The sequence below is a fragment of the Anopheles stephensi genome, chromosome 2 (genome assembly GCF_013141755.1).
Source record: "Anopheles stephensi strain Indian chromosome 2, UCI_ANSTEP_V1.0, whole genome shotgun sequence".
NCBI classification, from domain to species: Eukaryota; Metazoa; Arthropoda; class Insecta; order Diptera; family Culicidae; genus Anopheles; species Anopheles stephensi.
The window spans coordinates 59,201,441-59,215,039 of record NC_050202.1 but is presented as its reverse complement, the minus strand read 5'-3'; the positions used below and the strand labels follow the sequence as shown (position 1 = coordinate 59,215,039).

General features: G+C 44.8%; 1 protein-coding gene across 2 annotated transcripts in view; it reads left to right on the top strand.

Moving 5' to 3' along the window:
- The window catches only part of LOC118506433 (heparan-sulfate 6-O-sulfotransferase 2), an 80,008-nt gene that overhangs the window by 16,286 nt on the left and 50,123 nt on the right, over nt 1-13,599 (top strand). For both annotated transcript variants that reach the window (XM_036043551.1, XM_036043552.1), the window contains exon 3: nt 4,808-5,141. In XM_036043551.1, the coding sequence (XP_035899444.1) occupies nt 4,808-5,141 (334 nt within the window). The remainder of the gene's footprint in view (nt 1-4,807; nt 5,142-13,599) is intronic.

Sequence of the window (13,599 nt, the reverse complement as noted above, 5' to 3'; positions counted from 1 at the left end):
TGGTAGAGTAAGTCGGCTTTTGCTGGTGTTATTTTAATACGATTATATGGGGGAAAAAATCAAAATACTTTGAAACAAGGTACGGTGAATAATTTAAAAAAAAGTCTCTTTTATGGTTGGCTGGCACGGTTGAAATTAGTCCATTACGCGCTGTACGGTTGAAAAGTACATTTGGAATAATTTACAGAGAGTTATTAGAATCTTAGAATATTTACGTATTACAAGTTTGCAATACGGCCATTTCTAATAAAAAATAGTTAAGAAGTTGTTGCAAAGTTTATAAACTCCTAAAAATTTCAAATAAGCTATATTAAGTAAAGCACATCAGTTGCATTGAACAAACAATTCAAACATTTAAAAAAAATCCTAACTAAAAAACTTGAAGCACAAAAACTGATGCCCGATTAAATTTGCTACACCTCCTGTCCGCATCCACAGCGAGTGGCGCCATTTGCCAATTATAATATCCGGGATTGGTTTGTAGTGACGCTGCCAACCATCCCAGCTGGTGCACTCAACGGGAGTGATGGCCTAATTTGAATCTATTTTCATAACTTGTTAATTGATTTTATGTAGCGCACATGTGACACATGTGAGAAAATAATGCATGCCAAGCAAGGGCCGGGGCACGGATTATTGTCGAGCAGTATAGAATCCCTATCCCCATCGTCCATTTTGGCAGCCATACGAGATGCTACTAGTTTTGACCGTAAACCGCTTTGTCGTCGGCGTGGATTGATTTTTGGTTTGGAGTTCCAGAAGAAGCGTGAATGCAATTTTAAAGCTTGGTTATGTTATGCAATTTTGGAGCTAAAAATATAATTTTCAGGCGCAGTTATTCGAGTTTTCGTTTGGGTTCGGAATATGAGGGAAGTAGTTTTATTAAAAGTAGATACATGGTTATCGATATAGACAGACCTCTCGCTCTGTTTGAAATCAGCCACGACGTTTAGCACTATGAGTGTGACGACGTGTCGTAAATCATATGTTCCGTTCTATTTTCGTGCGCGTCACAGACAGCCTCTTGACCATGTTACAGTGTCGAGCCAGTTCATTGAGGACGGATACAACGCTTCAGATGTTAGGCAGCATACCATTCCGTAACATCATTCGGCATCGTGTACCAGCTGCCGCCGCACCACGTTTTCTTGCAAGATGAAGTTTCCGTATGCATCGCACCCCACACACACACCCATCAGATTAGTGCGATTGAAGCCGGAAGAAAATTGGAAGTTTGTTTGTCGCCTACGGAGCTTCATAAGCCGAAACAGAGCGCTGGTGCGACGATAACACGGATACAGTTTAGAAGCAATATGGATCCAAAGTCTCACCGGTGTCTCACCGCAGGAGGTAAAACGATGTGGATACCATGGGTTCTTCTCCGGCGTGTGTACGTTTGCTTGCATGTGTCACCATTACCAACTTGGTCCCGGCGGGCGGTACGCTGTTGCTTACCGATAATTCCGATAGAGCTTGTCAACCTGTGTTTCTTCCGCTTTTGTGCAGCGTTAGCGCGAACCGCCGGAGTTTCGTTTATCTTTCGCAACCCTGTTTCTCGTTCTTGGGCGCCTGCAAAATGAAGAAAGTTCTTCCAGTGCAATGTGTAGCCTATCTTGACACGGAGGTTGAAAAATCAAGTCAATCTAAATTAACTTTTGTGTTTCGTGTCCCAACTAAAAAGACATCCTTTTCGCCTCTCCGCTCTGGAGACTTCAGACAGAGGTCGGCTGTGTCACTTTTGAGGAAGGCAAGCGAATTCTGATCTTTGGAGTTTTTGTGGGTAGTTTTATCCAAATTTTAGATTCCTATCGACGTGGTTGGGAGCGTGGGGGAAAGGGTGACTAGGTTTTAAAGTTTTATCAGCACAACTTCATCTTGGCATTTGTTCGGTTTGGTGGTTGGGTGCGCTCGCTCGCCAAGGACACACCGTCGCCGAGGTTAGTGTCTGTGCGCCATGATCTGGGTTTCAACGCGCATCATCTGTGGAAGGATAGCTAATTTCTGTCTCACGGGCCAATAAACAACGCAGCATCAACCGTTTGAAGTGATGGGGCAAGCATCAGCACATGTGCCGGATTGGAAGATTTCACCTTTCGATAAGCTAACCAGATGTGTGTACTGCACTAAACATAGCGTATTCCTCGACTCGGGTTCTTTGGATTTGTTGGCATTTATCAGTACAACATCTTCGCCTGATTGACATGGATGTGCGGTTGCGCTTGTGCTGCCCTCCTCATACCGGCTCGGTGGCCCATGCACTGTCAAGCGTGATGAGCTTGAACCTTCCGTTGCGCAACGCAGTTGTCAGCGTCGTTTATGTCGTGTCCAGGATCGTGCGTGGCCTACCGGGCGTGGCACGAACGGATGTTGTCATTTTTAATGTACGGCTCTTTTTTGGAATATTAATTCCGCGTCTCTCGGTGTCACTGTGGAAAATGAATGTGACGGTGAAGATCACGCGGAACGGACCGAGGAAGAGCGAGCTTATCTCCGGATATATGTATGTTACGATCCATTGACCCGAACCGGTTGAGTTCTCGAGTGCGGTTAGTAATGGAGAGAGGCCACATGAACCAGGCCCACCCAAACCCTCGATTGAAATCCGTTTGCCAAATGGTCCGTGCGTTTACTGCAACCGGGTGGTGGGTGTGTGCTTGCAGTGCTTGCAGTTATGATTGCACCCAAGGGGACCCAAGGCTCACTGTGCCGTGAGGGACTGTGTCCGGTTAATGGTAGACCATGCGTGCGGATGCATTCCTCGAATCACTGACCATTATCTCCCCGGTGCCTGGTTGTTGTTGTGTACTACGGGGCAGGATTTTATTTGTGATAAATCTCCTGACATGATGATTTAAATGTTGCTTCTTGGCATTTGAAAGGTTACCACCACCACGCAAACAGCCCCACGGAGACAGGAGTATGTGAGCCCGAAAAAGGACCGGACCGGGGTTGAACACACTGAGTGAATGGGAAAACCATAATTGTGCTACGTAAACATAAAACCCATAAAGTGTGCAGTCTTGCGCTTGTAATGGAATGGAACGGAAGAACGATCTTGTGCATATGGATGTTGTTGAAGTGTTCGTGTTATTTTGGTTTGTGTTGCTTTCTTTATCCCCGGCAGCGGTTGTATTCCATTGGAACTGTTCGAGGGAAAAGTGCAATAAAATGTAAATATTATGCTACTACTTCAATGAAACTGTGTGTGCGCGTTAGATAACTGCTGCTGCTGCTGTTGCCTGCCGGGGGTTTGTTTTCGTTTCTATTCACAGGAAAAGAAAACATATCTGATGAAGCGTTACGGATGTACCCGAGCTTTGTACCGATCGGTTTGTGAGTTATCGTAATTGTCCAATCATATGCAGCATTCTGTAGAATTCTTGGGTCATAAATACTTTGTTCAATGTTTCCATTTTATCTGGTGATATGTTGGTCCCACCGAAGAAGCATTACTTCTCTGTTCTTCTTTCACCACAACAATCTACCATTCGTCCGGCTTCTATCGTACGTAAACACATCTCTTTTACTATCTCCTTCTCCAAACCCTCATCCCAGCTGTCGTCGCCCGTACGCCAAACCGTGCATCTGAAGTAGACTGCTCACCCTCGAACGACGGTATCCCAAGAAACACAACGGGTGGAGAGAACAACGAGCGCAATAAAGCAATGAAATTATGCACTTATTGTTAATTCAAATTTGTGTTCCTGCCGCGGCGATGTCTTGGTGTCTCGAGTGCGCCGGAAGCAGCGGGTGCGAGCGCGGGACGAACGGCGAAGGAAAACTCCAAACGCGGAGATGAATGAATTTAAATAAACTTAAGATCCCTAAAACGAACGACCACGGTAGCCGGCCCGATGTGTGTTGTCTCTTGATCTCTTTGCAACCCGAGGAACAGGCTGATCTTCCGAGGCAGGCCGGCAGGCAGTGCTGCTGCTGGTCAGGGTGAAATGTAAATAAATGCCTAACATCAGAGTGCATCTGCGGGCAGCGCGTCGTCGCCATGTTTCTTCGTTCCTTCGGGGTCTATTTTTAGTGTCGTGGTTGGTACGTCGTCGCTTACCGTGTTATTCGCAAACAACCTACTCCGTTCGGCAACGGGCATGAATCTGTTGTTGTTGCATGCAGCCCTCCCAGCTATCCGCAGGTTGCAGTGATGCGGGCATTCAACCGCAGCACGGTTGGGAAAGGTGCGGATAACAAATTCTATCACCATCGACAACCGCATCCAGGGGAAGATCTGTGGGACGGGATCGCTTTATGGGTTTCGTTTCGGGTTTATCAGGAAGCATGTCTATTCTTCTTCACGCGTCCTCCGTGACGTTTATCTCGTTAATCTTTACGATACGGTTAACGCAAGTCGGAAGATGAAGTATCGTTTAGGAAAGGGAATGTTAGGAATGTTTCTTTCGGCTGTATAAATTAGTTGATGCTAATCGTACATAAAAATAAAAAATAAAAATTTATGATGTGCATGAAAAGTTAAAAAAATTCATTGAGAAAATTTGAAATTTCAATCTCTATTTGCTCCCAAGCTATACTCGATAGACTTTATCTTGTTGAGAAGGATATTGAGGCAGGTAGGAAGTAATTGCAGCTTAATACATGTTGTAAACCATAAGGAGTTGTGTTAAGTGCTATACGCTCAACCATTGCATATCATTCAGGAGCTCTGAGCTTGTGACACAAATGATTGAAATCTCTTCTACTTACTTAACGTTGACTACACAACAAAACCATTCTAATGGGTCACATCTTCTCTTCTTTTACATTAATATCACTCAATGCATATCCTTTTCCTTGCTTCCAGCGCCCATGCACCTGCCAGCGTAAGAAGAAACGATGCTACTGCTTCCGACCACACCGGAACGAGAACTGGCTGTTCTCGCGCTACTCCACCGGCTGGAAGTGTGGTCTGCACGCGGACTGGACCGAGCTGACCGGTTGCGTCGATCAGGAGCTGGACAAGAACGAGGGCGAAACGGCCAAACGACGCTACTTCTACATCACGCTGCTGCGCGAACCGATCGCGCGCTATCTGTCCGAGTTCCGGCACGTGCAGCGTGGCGCCACGTGGAAAAATGCCCGCCATTGGTGCCTTGGGCGGCACGCGACGCCGGACGAGCTTCCGCCCTGCTATAATGGTGAGTAGCGCGGAAATGAGTTCCGGAACTGGGGAAAATAGTAATAATGCGTGTTTTGGTGGGAGTTTTGTGCGCATCTGTTGTTTTAAACACAGCGCTGCGCCCGGTTTTGATTCTCTAGCGTCAATTCAGCACAGTGGTTAGAGCGGATGTTATCGTCAATATTTTTGTTGTTGTTGGAACAGAACGTGCCATTACGATCAATGGAAAGCTTAAAGCTGCAACGTGAACATGATGCAAAAACAGTCCAAACATATGCGATTCCTTCGTCCGTCTGCATGTACACGGGCTTGTTCCCGGCGTGTATAGTAATGCATCCAAGGACACACTCCCGGCCGGGCGGGAAGACGCCACTCGCGCTCCATCATTCCGACAATTTGTACATCCGTGCCGTTGTGTAGCAGACGAAAAATCCACATCGGATCACGGCGTCGAGCATATTCGGCCACTGTTTGTGTTGGGTCGTAGTCGTGTCTTGCATTGTAATTAGAAGGATGTGGGGTGAATTTTTATCCCAACCACGGCACGACACCGCGGACGTGTACAAGGAGATGTCGACCTCGTCTACCGTGGCCATAGACTGGTAGATGTCCTTCGTTCCCTTGTCCGGGTTTGGTCTGGTATGGTCCGGAACAGGGAACGGATGGAATGTGTTTAAATCTACAAGCACGCGGTTGACTGAGTTTGGGCGGAAAAGATTTCGTGGCCGCAGCCGTCCTCTCAGCAGTGGCTGTGTGTCTATGAAGCTCACGATGAGCGGGAGCCAGGAAGGATGTTGGCGAGACAGGATGGTCCATCATTTGTTGCGCATCGGCAACCATCCGCCTCGGGACGAGTGCACGCTGTGGACGTGCTTCGGGATACCAATTCGAGTAGTGTAAAGCTTGCAAAACCACCGTAATTGAAACGGAACGAGGTCCGAGGTCGGTCTTCCGGCGTGATCGTGATCCATCCGAATCGTCACATTTTGGGTCCCGCGTATGATGCGGCAAAGGATTATAAAAATAGTTTTATCGAGCGTGTGTGTGTACCCCCTTTGTGGTGGAGTCGTTAGGTGCGTTCGGTGCGTGCTAGGTCCATTAACACACTTGGCATCCGGCCGACATATATTCCCTTTCCCAGGGACGGTGGGTCGATGTTCTGAAGCCATAATATTTGTGATGTGAGCTTAAATGGGTGAACTGGCAAATAGTTATTTAGTACGTGTTGTTGAAAAGGGCATGAAGGGCAGATATGTGCAGAAAAACGGGCTTTGTAACATGGACGATCGATCTTTTTGGGTGTTTGGGATAGTTCGTCCACTGAGTTCCAACAGCAATTAGTATGCACATCGAGAATTCGTTATTGGTGTCTGCCTTCGTATATGGCAAACTGGTGGATGCTAGGTGAGATGGGTTCATATGGTAAGGAGACACTGTCGCTTGCATGTGCTGCATTTTGCATTCTGATGGCCTTTGTTTTTGAAAGGCGATCAAAATTCCGAAGAGTATGAATGATTATGATTTACATATTTCTGTACCTTTCTGCTGAAGGACACCGGCAAAGGAGAAGAAGGAAAAATAAAACAACTCAAAATATCTGACCGGGGCTCTTGGGTTCTTAAACCACTTGATGAATCGCTCATATTGTATTCATCTGTTGCAGAAGATTTTAAGCAAATAATCACCGATGTGGACGTGTGCGCAATTCGCAAAATTGGATGAAATTTTTGGTATTGTATTTGAATGAATTAAGAATGAGTTTGGGAAATTATTGCTGCACCGGGCCGGGCACAGATTTAATCTACCGATTATTTCGAAATCAATTCAATTGCCATGTGGCTCTCTCTCTCACTATTTAGTGAAGTAACTCTTGCTCTTTAAATTCGGAAAATATGTATAAAACAAACCGAACGATATGAGGATGAGATCCGATTACTCGCCGTGCGGCTCCTTCCATCCACAGCCAGCGCGAACAAATAAATGTTTGCATTTAATCAAGCGAGTGTTTTAGTTGCCCGATTTTTCACCAATAGCAAAAATGGGAAATACTCATTGAAGCCTGAAACGTATTTATCATGTTTGATTAACGGAAGCCAGTGTGGATCGAGTGGTTCAAACACCAATATGTTCGAACATCAAATGAATGCGATGCTGACGTTGGCTCTCTCTCTCTCTCTCTCTCTCTCTATTCGCCATATGTTTTCACAAACAGACTACAGAATTATGAGGTTCGGATAAAAAAACCCACAAACATACATTCGCACAGGTTTTTGTTTCATCTTTGTCGGCATTATTATTTAGTGAAGTGTATTAATTGAAGTTTTATTGTCTAGTTTCAATTATTGTCGGACAACAATTTGCGGGATGTTCTTCAGTGTAGGCGCCTGCAAGTATGCAACAGATTTTACGTTTGATATATCAAGCACAAAGTGCTTCGATAACACAAGTACTAAAAGGCTTCGATACAACTATTGTGAGAAGAGTTTAATTAAATTCACGGATGCGACACCCTAGTGAGCTTTTATGTAAGTTATCGACATCGGACATAACATCACAGGATGGTGATTTTCCATCATTTAAAGGGTTTCGTTGCAATTATTTGTACTAAATTTTTTTGTTATTGTTGCAACCTTCATCGTAAAGGTTGACGAACGACGTTATCGCGACGTTGTTCGATTGCACGTGTTTGCATTTCCCGCCCGGCAGTAGTGGAAAGTGGTATTGATGCTGTTATTATTAACACCGTTTTTATTTTTATTTTCTTCCATCCAACTTTTTTCCCCATTCGTCCGTTGGGAATTGGGGCACGAAATTGTGCGCCCGCCTTCATCATAATCAGCGAAAGCAATGCCAGGAAATGGTTTTCCGGTTGGGGCTAAAAATTCCATCCGTGATCACACTCCTGGGAGAGTGGCAAAAGAAGGTGGCGTGGCATTCAGGGCGGCAAGAAGATGGATTGAGAGAGCGAGAGAAATATATTGGTGTAGAGTTTTTCTTTTGTCAGGATAATGAAGTTCAACCGTTCGACGTTCACCTTTCACTCCTGCGACCGTCGTTAGCATTACGACGACGACGACGACGGGGAGGAATAAAACAAAGTAATACAAAAAAACACGCTGCTCGAATTGTGGGGAAAACTAGTTTGTTTTTCCTTTATCCAAGCGGATTTTCATAACCGGCCCTAGTTAGCTGTTGCTGCTGCAACAAACGCCGGCGACCTTGCACGAATAACAGGAAATGGGGGAAAAAGTTTTGAACCTGGGGCTCGGAAATCCCTACTGTTTGTGGAGTTACTTGCTCCCGTGCACTCCGGTGAGTTGATCGGGAGAAGCGTTCTGCCCTTTTTAGAAGCTTTCCCTCCTCGATCTGAGGGTTTGCCTTGTAGAACGACTTTTTTTGTCAACGGTTAAAAATAGTCAACTATCGCCATCGTCAATTTGCTTTCCGGAATGAAATTTCAGTTGAAAACGGAGTAACTTACCTGGCATGTAAAGGTTTGTTTTAGATTGCAGTTTTCCAGAGCAAACGGTTACTAAACAAAACCGGGCGATTTGCTGCTGCACGGGAAACTCCGGAGCATTGTGTCAGTTTGAGTTGTTTTACATTCTATACGCTTTTAAACGTGTGTCCTGTAGCCAGCATCCATCCTTCGGTACAATTTAGTCGCTCATTGATGCGAATCTAGGGACATTGATCAGTGTAATGGTATGTCAATGGTTGGGAAATGCTGCAGACGACCACCCATCCATCCACCCTGCCGAGCGCACACTCCGCCAAGGGGAATTTGAAGACGCGGGAAATGAATACGATTGAAAAAAGATTAATCATCGAATGAAGGGAAAAAGGATAAGATAATTTGAATTTCCTCCGTCGCTCGCTCGTAAAGACCCTTTTTCCCCCGCCCCGGATTTGGCGAGCAGCATTTGCATTTGCTTCGAAGCTTTTACATTTTATTGTTGTTTGGATTCGACGCTTAAGGATAGGGGAAGGATGTAAAGAAAAGGAGTGAAGAAGGAAAAGGAAAAACGGTGTTGTGCAACTTTTCCTTCAGTATTCCAAAGGTTGTGGAAGCGTTTTTCTGCTAACTCGTAAAACTTTTTTCCCGGTTTTTAGAATAGAACGAGCGAACGAGGAAAAAAAGGCGAAATCCTTTTCCAGTTTGTCCCCGGAAGCGATTTTGTGCGAGATGGAAATGGAGATAGCGAGAGAATGTGTGTGTGTGAGAGAGAGAGTGTGTTGGATGTCACCAATAATGGTTTTGGGTTGATTCTGGAGCGGGTTTTTCGTCCAACTTTCAATCGTAAGAATAAATAGGACATACTACTTCCTTGCGTACACCACCCCGTAACCTCAATCGTTCATTTCCTTCGAATTTCCAACTTTTGCATCCCTTTGCGTTTAAGACCACCACCAAAAAATGGTTTGAGACGACGTCGTCAAAAAAAACTGGGTAGATTTTTCTGACTCGTCACCGGTTCAGAGTTTAGCGGCATCCGGTTGGGGAAAAAAGCTACATAAATACCAATGGCCGGAAATGGCAATTCGTTTAATTTCATCAAGTTGTGTCCTCCACCCAACGGAATCCATTTCTCGGCACACACCGACACTGACGGCTCGGCGATAGACCGGCGTTGACCGGTGTTGTGATGAGGTTTCTCTGCACCTTTTACCACCGCTCCGTTCAATTCGTTCCGAACGTGGACCAGGAAACGGAAACAGGAAAATTTCAATATAACAATTCAATGGCACACCCGAAATGTACTATACCGGACCGGGCGGATGAAACACGAAACAATTGGAAGTCGTTTGGGTCAGTTTTGGGGAAACCACGACAACGCCGGCGGACGGGCGGCACATTATGGACTTTTCCATCCATCCATCCGTCCATGTCCATGTCCGGTGGATTATTGTACTGTGCTTGGCTTATTTGAATTTACGCATGACGAAACGAACATCCACCATGCGATGAAGCCATTTAACGGGAGGTTATTTTATTTCTAAATTAAATTAGAGACATCACATGAAACCGTAACAAAATTAATATTTTTATCCATTTGTTCATATTTTATATTTGGATGATTGTTTGAATGTTTTGCAATAAGAATTATACTACATATTTACGGCAAGTGGTATTGGGTAGATTTCATCGACGATCACGATATGAATACTATCAGGATACATTCATCAGGACCTTTAGAGCAGTCCGGTAGCCGAGGCGATAGCGGCGACACAGCATGACCGGGGATCAAATCCCATCCAAGACTGCCTGCCTCTTCAGTAAGCAGGCTTCCTCGAGGTTCTTCCTTACCTTATTTTTTGGAACTACAACCTCGAGGGCTCTCGACCTGCGCTTTCTAACTTTCTGTGATTTGATTTTACCCGAAGCTAGACAGTCAGCCCTGGGTATGGGGAGGCGGCCCGGATGGGATTTGATCCCCTGTCCTGTTGTGTGAAAACCGACGCCGCCAATCGCCACACCCATCGGGACCGCCCCTGGGGTCCTATCTTCCAGCTACGAATAAAATTAAGTCAGTAAAAGCCAGACATATGGCAGGTCCGAGACCTTTCGAGGTTGCAGTTGCCAAAGGAAAATGGAACAAATATATTTCAGGCTGTGTCTAGAATATTCCCACTTTCAAAATTATTCTAAAAAAATTATAAATCTACCAAAAATAATGGGATTCTTGAGAGTCCAGTTATTCGGTCAGAAGTCCTGCGAAACCGCACCGATATAATGCAAATTCCTATTATAAAAGCTCTCCTTTTAACCAAGCTTTCGAAGATATTCCCAATCAAATGTCTCAATCTTTCTTCTATTCCTAGTGAGCTTAATCTTTTTCACTGCTTTCCAGTATAATGTCTTGTTTGATCTTTGGACCTCCAAAAAATGTGTTCTCCAGCTTAGTTTCGGCAAATGCACCTACCGAGCACGCGATTAAATCTGATGCGCTATGAAGCTTTGCTCGTTTTTTTCTGCTTCACTTTTCACAGCCATTTTTCCTTTGTCTAATTCCGATCGTAAGTTGCTTTGCTCTGTGTGCTTATGGGAAAAAAGAAAATGTCGGATGAAAGGAGTTTTCCATTCGTACACCTAAAGGTGCGCCATTTTTATCCCTGGAGTTGAATTACTCTTTTCAGATGCTTTACATTTATTTCGTGTCTTTTTGAGCAGGGATTTTGAGCCTGATTGTGGAGCGAAAACATAAAGATATGAGGTTATGGTACTTTGGGTTCAAAGATTTTGTTGTTATTGTGCTATACTTTTTTATCCCCTCCCCCTAAATCTCCATATCCCATATCCATCTTTACATCCTCTTACTGGCAAGCGTAAGAGCACGGTTGAAAGATTTATATGTCGAGAGATCGTGCAAAGAGAACAGCCCCCCATACAGTTATACAAATACACAACCAAATGAAGAAGCTAGCACAACCAGTAGTGTGAGCGCACAGCCAACGTGCCATCGTTGCCATCTTCAAATTGAGCTGGGTTTGTTCGACGAAGGATTCGCAGCAAAAGCACACCCAAGGGGATTGCCACCACCACCCACCGCGCTACGCTGGCCACGTACAGCACCCTTCGGACAAGTTTGATTTCGTTTATTCTGCTCTCGGAACTGAAATAGATGAATAGCGAAAATGGCAACCCCCCTTCCTGCGCCCTCTACAACGCCGCCCCACCTAGATCAGCTCTAGGATCTAGGCAACGGATCTGCCCCGTTCGTTTTTCTCGGATAAAGGCGGATATACTACAGCTGGCCGATGTTCTGGCTCGGTTCCGAAGTTCGGTTCGGTTCTCAAGTGCTCTCGTCCGTTGTTCCGTTGTTCTCGAAAGGACAGTTCTCGCTTTCTCGGTCGGTACGTCCAGTAGTGTTCGGTTTTCGTTCAAGTATCCTTTTCCGCCCATCCGCCCGATTCCGCATTATTAACGCAACTTTTTGATTCCCCATCTTCCTACGGCGGGCAATTTTTCAGAACGCTTTCGGTTTTTGATGTGGTCGATGCTTGTTTTACTTGGCAGTTTAAATAAAAGTTCATGAGAGTTAGAGTAAAAGAAAGTAATTCTTGAAACCACCTTCCGTTCACAAGAAAATTACAAACAGTCAGGAAACGTTCTAAAGTGGTTAGGATATAAATATTTCATCTTATTATCTTGCTAAAGGTTAATCATTTCAACAGCTCGTTCTCGTTTGCTGTTGCGGGTTATCTGTTTAACCCTTCGAATGAGCTTTCTTACGAATTCTGAATTCTTAAAATGGAAGTACGTACACCCGACAAAGAAATCTTCGACTACGACATTCTCCGATAGGGGATACACGAAAAATCTTTTAGTGCCAGTGACGCCCTATCCGGTTTTACCATTCAAGGATCAAACACATGCAAGGTGCCAACATGTGCCGTCGTCCGTACGTAGTTTTCCACTTTCTTTGTGCCACACCGGAAAAGCGGAAAAAAGTAGTGCTAAAGAGGAAAATTGCTTTCGCTCTATAGTCACGAAGCTCAAGATGCGTTTTCCTAGCCGGTAAAACTCGTAACCCCAATTCTCTAACCCCGTATCGGTTTTATGTTATCTTTTCTGTTTCGTCTCCACTTCCAATATTCTTCTTTCATCGCGGTTGGAAACCCCGAAAATCCGATTGAACGATGGAAATAAAAACGAATTCATTGCGGTTTTCTTTAGAGCTCCCAAAGAAACGATTGCCTCACGGTCACCACACCAAGAACGACGGAACGAAGTTCGGCCACCACATCTCGGGGAAATAAATTTACACCATTTTTCCGGAGCATCATCATCGCGTGGAGACATAAACTATACGAATGCTCACCCATGGCGTAATCGTTGTTGTCTTTCGACATGAGTAGGGTTTTGTTGTGTGTTTGGTAGTCGGTGGTGTGTGGATGTCTAGGCGGACATAAATTTATCCGCCAACTGGACGGTACACGATGTCTCGCAAGGGCAGCAATTTGGGTTATCTGAGTTCGGAGGGCGTACCCAATTTCCATTTCTGACTGTTGCAATACGATGCACGATGGGTTAAAGTCTGGGCGATATTTGTCCAATTACAGTTTGTGCCTGGTGGTTTGTTAATTTATATATTTTTTACGTCTTTTGTAGTGGTTTTTGTCCTGTGCGAATATGATTCTTCTTCTTGCCCAAACGACCTAAAACACGTGGTCATGCTGGCCATATTATGCCTAGATGTAATGATACTATACTTAATGGTTGAATTGTTAAGTCCTCACTACTTGGGAACGGTTCGGATGGGATTTGGTTCCTGGTCCTGCCGTTCAGGGCCGGCGCTGCTATCGCCGTGGCCACCGGATCGCTAAATGTGTATGTGATTTATGGACCATATATTCTAAGTCATCACAGTAAACATAGCCAGAATCCGTCATAAATTGTTTTGGTTGATAGCGTGATCTATTAGTGTGGGAATTAGAATAATTATATAATCTTGCATGCATTTGAACTACAGGAT